The sequence below is a fragment of the Rutilus rutilus genome (assembly GCF_951802725.1).
Source record: "Rutilus rutilus genome assembly, chromosome: 18".
NCBI classification, from domain to species: Eukaryota; Metazoa; Chordata; class Actinopteri; order Cypriniformes; family Leuciscidae; genus Rutilus; species Rutilus rutilus.
In genome coordinates, this window is record NC_140231.1 from 21241594 (window position 1) to 21249825 (window position 8232).

General features: G+C 38.4%; 1 protein-coding gene across 3 annotated transcripts in view; it reads right to left on the minus strand.

Moving 5' to 3' along the window:
* Positions 1-7238, minus strand: part of LOC311277178 (5-hydroxytryptamine receptor 4) — a 31175-nt gene extending 23937 nt beyond the window's left edge. Inside the window, exons 1-2 of one of the 3 annotated variants that reach the window (XM_084387369.1) lie at positions 7059-7216; positions 23-117 (exon numbers count right to left, since the gene is read on the minus strand). In XM_084387369.1, the coding sequence (XP_084243495.1) occupies positions 23-51 (29 nt within the window). In that variant the 5' untranslated portion in view covers positions 52-117; positions 7059-7216. Of the gene's footprint in view, positions 1-22; positions 173-7058 lie in introns of those variants that run through there. The other 2 variants (XM_084387367.1, XM_084387368.1) reach the window with 2 other exon arrangements.
* Between the last annotated feature and the right edge of the window lie 994 nt (positions 7239-8232).

Sequence of the window (8232 nt, forward strand, 5' to 3'; positions counted from 1 at the left end):
AAATATCTGAGGTGGTTCTTACTGGTCCGCTGAGTCTGATGCTGTGGCCATCACTGGTCATCTGTATGGAAGTGGTCAGATGGAGTTTGGTTCACACAAGACACAGCAGTCCCACTCCTGTGGGACAAACACAACTGATTTGGGTTCTCACATCCCAGATTCAATCATATTCTTTCAGCATGAGCTTCAAAGTGAGAGCATTGAGAATAAAACATCAGCACCTTTGCATATGAAACGGGCTTCTGGGATATAACATGGGAATATGAGCCATGATGAGTCTATGACCCCCTTTTAAATATAACTTTCCCTGCACTTTATAGACTTAATAGATGTTTTTGCTGCTGACAAACACATTTCTGGTTTGATGTTGATAAAGGGGTACTTAAAGTAGTATTACTGATGGGGCTGTGGATAAAACAAAAAAGGTTAGGAAAAACTGGAAAATTTAAGTCTTATTAGATTCTCAATCTCAAAACACATCAAAATACTGAAGATAGGAAAACTTCAACACAAAGCACATGCACTCCATCATCGCAGGGTTAATACCCACAGTGGCCATATCGCACCCTGTGCCTGAGCCATAACTCAAGCAGAAGTGGAGAGAGCTCTCACAGGGTAAACACTGGAAGTGTGTGATGTGTTTGCCCAGCTGGGAGGCTCAAGTGGGTATTAGAGAGAAAGCTCGGACGCTTCTTTCCTATTCTGTTGCTTTCGTTTGAGTTTCAGATGAGCAGCATGATTATATAACACCCTGTACACACTAAACAAAATAGGCTATTCTGAACAGATACACAGAGAGGACAGCTGATTTACACATGATGCTTTTTTTAAAGGAGAGGGTAAAAGGGTCATTCTACCAAACAGGTGCCATTTGTGTCCTGATATGTATGTGTAAAAAATAGCCAATTTAACAATTAACATATGAAGGCAATTTTATGTCAATATAGAAATATGTGGAACCCCTAAAAGGACATGGTGATGGAAAAGTATATGAGATGCGCTTCTCTTGCAACTTTGCGTTCGTTCGAATTGCAATAAAACAAATTTTCTTTGGGAACTTAATATATAATATAATATACTATAATATAGGTTTGTGAGAGACCTCAAAAGCATTGCAATGTCATTTTGTCCTCACCATGTCCCCTCATGGGCTCTGTAGAAATCTCTCTAAATTAATCAATGTTTTTATTTTTGATTAAGCATTTAATAGAATATAGAAATAAAATCTAAAAAAAAATCTTTATTCTCTAATCTCTATATTCTCATCTGTCAGTAGGGGACAATTTTAAAATGTCAACCCTTTTACCATGATTTTGCATAGTGAATAATTGACAATTGAAAAGTTTACATCTTTAAAAAGATTATCTTTCTAAGAAGCAACTTTGTTTCATAATCTTGAGGACAAGGCTTGTCAAATTAAATTGTAACTGTAACTGTCAGCCCTGTTACCTTTTAGAAGCTATACAGTTATTAAGTCCCAAAATGCATTGATTTAGCCTAAGATATCACAATACAATTTAATTTCTCTTTTAAACACATTATTTAATTGTTAGAATGTTTCAAATCTTATGAAACTTTACTTAAAAATCACACTGGGAATGGCACCCGTTTTTTTCCCCGCATGACCCAAAAAGATAGCTGAGCTGAAGTATGAAAGCTGATGCCATGTGACACAACACTAACTTTCACTAATCTTAATTAGTGACACTAGATCATAAGATCTAAGAGCCCACTATTCCCTTCAGCTCAAGGGATTTCAAACTTGGTTAACTGTCTGAAGCATATAGATCTGTCCAGATAAATAATGTGGGACTTTGTACTTTCCTGTTTTTATCAGAGCATTAAATAAATTAAATAAACTGGTTGGTACAATTATAAATTAACTTCAAACTCTTTACTTAAAGGGATAGTTCACCCGAAAATGAAAATCATTTACTCATCATTTACTCATCCTCATGTCGTTCCAAACCCGTAAGACTTTCGTTCAACTTCGGAACACAAATGAAGATATTTTTTATGAAATCTGAGTGATTTCTGTCCCTCCATAAACAGCTACGCAACTACCACTTTGACGCGTCAAAAAGTTCATAAAGAGATCGTAAAACTAATCCATATGAATTAAGTGGTTTAGTCCAAATCTTCTGAAGAGACACGATCGCTTTATATGATGAACACATTGAATTTAGGCTTTTATTCACATAAACAATCATCACCTCACACATCAGTTGTGGGAAATGGAAGCTCAAGCATGTTCGCTTGACGTGCGAGAACCAATGAGGTTCATTCTCGTGTTACGCAGCCCGTTTGAGCTTCAGCAAGAACCAATGAGGTTCATTCTCGTGTTATGCAGCACGTTTGAGATTCCGCAAGAACCAATGAGGTTCATTCTCGTGTTAAGCAGCACGTTTGAGCTTCCGCAAGAACCAATGAGATTCATTCTCGTGTTACGCAGCACGTTTGAGCTTCAGCAAGAACCAATGAGGTTTATTCTCGTGTTACGCAGCCCGTTTGAGCTTCAGCAAGAACCAATGAGATTCATTCTCGTGTTACGCAGCACGTTTGAGCTTCAGCAAGAACCAATGAGGTTCATTCTCGTGTTACGCAACACGTTTGAGCTTCAGCAAGAACCAATGAGGTTTATTCTCGTGTTACGCAGCCCGTTTGAGCTTCAGCAAGAACCAATGAGTTTCATTCTCGTGTGTTACACAGCACGTTTGAGCGTCCACAAGAGGTTTATTCACGTGGATCAAGCAGGTTCCGCTGAGCTTCCGTTTATGTTTCCTGATCAATTTTTATATGTAAATAAAAGTCTAAATTCAATCTGTTCATCATAAAGCAATCGAGTCGCTTCAGAAAATTTGGACTACATCGCTCAATTCATATGGATTGGTTTTACGATCTCTTTATGAACTTTTTGAAGTGTCAAAGTGGTAGTTGCGTGGACTTTCAATTAAGTCATTGAAAGGCCTCATATTTCATCAAAAAGATCTTCATTTGTGTTCCGAAGATGAAAAAAAATCTTGTGGGTTGGAAGTGAGTAATTAATTACAGAATTTTCATTTTTGGGTGAACTAACCCTTTAGAGCTAATGAACATGTTATAACTGAAACTGCACCCTAAAGTGATGTATCACAACATCATCATCATTATCATCATCAATCGGCTGCGAACAAAACGAGTTTGCAGTCGGTCACAAGTTTTCTCCATTCTGTTCGATTACTAGCAGCTCTTCGCATCTCGTCAGCAGTTGGTGGCATATCGTTGTTGATTAGTTTGCCGAAGTATGTGTGATATAATGTGCGTGACTTTCCTCGGCTTCGTTTGCCATGTCGTTCTTCGGGCGCATACTGTATAACACATATTTGTTAATTTGGTCGTTTGGGTCTCTTCTAAGTGAGTGGCCGACGAAGCGTAGCTGTCTTTGTTGGATTTGAAGGATAAGCTGGTTCTTTTCGACTGCTTCGTATACAGCTTGGTTACTTATTCGATCCATTTTCTTGATACCGAGCATGATTCTATAGCAACTGGTGGCGAAGCTGTTGAGTGAGTTTTGCATTTTCTGGTTAATGATCCTTTTGCAGCCGTACAGGAGGATGGAGATGCACACTGATTCAAAGATGTTTAGTTTGAGTTTGATTGGAAGAGTTTTTGATAGAAATACATCCTTCAATTTCCAGAATGCTCCCCACACTTGTCCTTTTCGTGCTCTGATGTCTGCTTCGCTCGACGCGATGTAAGAGCCAAGATACTTGAAGTCTTTTGTCCACTCGATTTTTTGTCTGTCGAGTTCGATGAATTGATGTAAGTTGATCGGCATCTCTGGCCCGGCAAGCTGTTGGTTGCTAAATGCTTCCATCTTTTAAATGTTGACCTCTACTCGTTTTGCCCACTTTGCTGTTGTTTGAAGTTGAGCTTGCGATTTTTCTAGATTTTGCTGCTTGTTGTTGTCGCCGCCCTCGAGCAGCGCAATGTCGTCGGCAAAATCGAGGTCGAACAGTGAAGTGGCTGGATATCTCGATGATCTAGATAGATTTGTCGTGAAGCCATGTGAGCCCGTTGATGTCGCATGCTCTTGTTCTGCTTTCTTTAGGACGAAGGCTATGACGATGATGAATAGAAAGGGAGCTAGTGTATCTCCTTGAAGAACGCCAGTTGAGATGTTAAACTGTTCTGATAGCTTGCCCTCGACCATTACTTGACTTTTTTGTAGTTGTAGATAGTGCGAATCACTCTTACGGTTTTATCAGGAATTCCGTAGTGTCGCAAGATGTCGAACATGACGGTTCGTATGAGCGAGTCGAACGCTTTCTTAAAGTCGACGAATATGATGTAGAGGTCTAGGTTCTTGTCGATGGCGCCCTCGATTATTCGTCTAAGTATGTGAACTTGTTCGGTGCATCCTCTTCCTCTTCAAAATCCTGCTTGATTCTTTCTCATGATGTCGTCGACTGGTTTTCTTATTCGATTAAGAAGAACTTTATTGTAGACTTTCGCCGCGATCGACTGGTGGTGAATTGCTCTGGTGCTTTTTCTTGCATGTAGACATCATTGCATATGTTACACAGCTGTCTGACTGCGTGATGGCCTCCGTATTTGAGAGCTTCAGCGGTAATGGGGTAGTCGCAACCTGGTGATTTGCCATTTTTGAGTTCGTCTACGGCCATTTTGACTTCGTCGAACGTGAATGGGCCTATATTGATCTCTAAGTCTCTGGTAGCTGGCTCGATGTGTAGATGTTCCGTGACTATTTCGTTGTTCAGTAGAGTTTTGAAATAATTTTGCCATTCGTCTAGCAGTTCCTTAGGAGAATTGATATCGCTACCATCTGTTTTCTTCATTTTATGCTTGTTTATTGATTTTGTTTTGCCGCTGATCTCATTGATAACTTCCCATGTGGTTCGTAGCCTGTTTGCTTTCGCAGCTTCCTTGAGACGCTCGAGTTTCTCTGATAGGAAGGCGATCCTGTCCTGCTGGTAAGACTCAAGAAGCTTTTTACTTAGATCATGGCACTCTTGCTTTTCTTTTCGGTCTCGTTTGGCTCGGTTTCGTTGGTCAAGTAAGTTTGTTGTTCGGCTTGAGACCCAGTTTTTAGGGGCTTTTTTCTTGATAAGACCGACTGTTGATTTAGCCGCTTTTTCGATGGTTGCTACAAAGTGGTCACATTTAGTTTGTATGTCTTGTTCGTCTTCGCTTAGCACGCTGAAGTGGTTTTTGATTGCGATCGCATATTTGTTTTGTAGCTCGTTATTCTCTTTTAGCTTCCTCCAGTCGTATTTTGGTCTCTTATTCTTATTTTCAACTGGTGCGCGCAGACTGACTCTTATTTGCGCGTTGATTATGCGATGTGTCATACTGTGTTATATGCTCGAATGTTCTTCACTGAGTTTGCCCATATTCCGATTTTTGTCGTCGTTTTCCTTTCTGTTAGCGTCGGGTTGCCACGTCCAGATTCTAGACTTCTTGTGCGGGAATCTGAACTGAGCAGATCTTGTGTTTGTTGTCTCGCAGAACTCTACAAGTCTACTGCCATTTTCGTTCGTCTTCTCGTGTAGGGCATGTTTGCCTACTGCTCTCGGGTTCGATATACTGCTGTCGAGGCCGATTCTTGCATTGAAGTCACCTGCGATGACAAGCATGTTGTGTGGTGGTACTTCTTATGTATCACAACCTGGCTGTTTAATTATTGAACAATTCACAATAAAACTGAAAAACATTAACTAACATATCGATGAAGTAGGCAGCTCTAGGTTTCAATAAAAATAACACCTACTCTTATAGGTATATAACTCATGGCAAGTTATTGTCATTGTAACCTCTTGGCAATAATCGGTTGTTAGGATTTGATTGGCTTCTCTTATACAAAACAAAACAACGTGACATAATTGACATAATGAAAAGAATATGCACTGACAAACCCTCCGATAAACAATTTTGACACCTTCCCACACAACTTATTTTTTAATTTCACGCCACCAGGAAAACGGAGTGGCATTTGCATAAAATACAATCTGTGGTGACAAATTTTTTAAAAATAAATAAACATAAGCCTCATAAACAAGTTATGAGAGTGACATTTTTACACAATCATAAAACCCATATGGGAGTGACACAAATAGTGGTCTGAAACACACATTGATCATGTAGTTATGTTAGCTCACTGTGATTTTGCCAAATAAGACATATCTTGTTGATCCTGGAACATCATTCCTGTCCGAAAATTTTGTCTTAACCCTATCCCTACCCCTAAACCTAACCCTACCCATAACTTATCCCTAAAATCAGAGTGAAATGATATGTGAATAATAACACTGATGTAGAACCACCTAACCCTGGTTGTAAGCCTAAACTTGACATAAATTGTAAACTTGTCCCCCAAATCTGATTGGTTGATTTGAATGTTGTTCCAGGATCAACAAAGATGTTGATCCAGGAGCATGTTGTAGGCTACTTGGTGAAATCACGTTCACCAGTGAGGGACCTACATGGCGATATAATAAAACAATAACAATCTTCACATCTTTTTAAAAACAATCTTTTTAACCGGCTGAAAATGGATTCACAAAGTCTTTGCTCATCATGAAATAAATGAATCAATAAATAAAGCTATAATGTGGTTTCAGTCTTGATCAGGATCAGTTCCTCTGTACAATTACAATGAATAAACTATGATGACAATCACATCTTTGGGTGTTTATAGTGTGCAAAATCAGTGGCACTACATTAATTATGATATCTTCAACAAATTCATGATTATTTCAACCACAGCTGTAAATTTCATAGTTGGAGGCAAATTTCTCCAAAATCAGTAAACAAATAAACTCTGATATTCTCTAATAGAAACCAATTGAAACGTGTCATTATTCTTTACAATTTAGGAAAAACAATCCACATCTTATCAAAAACATTAAACAAATAATAATAATAATAGCTATTATTATTACATTAAAATATTTAAAAATAGACATAATACTTGATTGTGCTTAGAATAACCTGTTGCACATTTTGACACTTGAAATAATTTAAGTACGAGGCAGCATCATTCAAACAACTTTACTCACCCATGGGCTCCGAGTTTCATGTCTCTATGAATCCACACGTGTTTTTATAACCTGTCATATTCCATCACAGTTTGTCGGAGACTGAAGTGCTCTTCTCTGTTCTGTGTCACAATTAAACAGCGGCTGCAAGCAGCAGATCATCTATTATTGATGTAATTGACCAGTGCGCTCTGAGTCTCTGCCTGTCCAGAACACACAAGCGTCTGTAACACACCACAACAGAGCAACAGCGCCACCCAGTGCCTCAACTCACTTTATTGCGCTTATAAAAAAATAATAAAAAAAGGCCCATTATCTTTCACTTTTCCGTTTTTCTTCTTGAAAAATTAGCTGTTGATATTACGTATGCAATATTCACAATGTACTTTACCATATAAAGTTGTAGTGTCACGTACAAGCGTCAGTTGTTATATTAAGCAAAATAGGATGCTGTAGTTGACAGTGTCAAAAATGGAAGTGAAAGAAAATTGATTACGACCTAAATGGCTACTATGGAAGCCCGTTTCCGCCACGGCTGAGTAAAAAAAAAAGAAAGAAAAAAGATTCAAGTCACAATAATGAGCATCACAGCAAACATGGCACGCTCTGCAAAACAGTATTGTTTTCATTAAAGTCAGTGTGATCTACGAAGTGGAATGCAGAAGCAGGACGGTTACCATGGTAACGAAGGACGCCTGCTTGTGCACACCGATGGAAATTGTGTTACATGAATTTACAAAACTATCAGATTAAAGTTGGAATTTATTCGTTAAATTTAAGTGTAACATCTTCATAACATATGGGTAACTTATATGTGTTAATATAACACGTATTTTGCGGATGCGTCTAGGATATTTGATGTGCAGGTTCTTCTGGAAGATATCAATACAGAAATCACCTTTAAGATGTTTATGACTCTTTGGGGACATTTAACGTTACACAGAAGTGGGCAGTGGAATGGGGGAAAACGCAAGGTCTTGAGACGGGGTTTTAAAAGCTGAACTTATTTAATTACGATAAAGTTTCTCATTATTACGAGATGTTAAGTCATTATTCCGAGAAAGTTTCTTATTATTATGAGATGTTAAGTCATAATTACTAGAAAGTGACAAAGTGTCTCATTATTTTGAGATGTTAAGTCAATATTACGAGAAATTTTATCCTTATTATGAGATGTTAAGTCATTATTATGAGA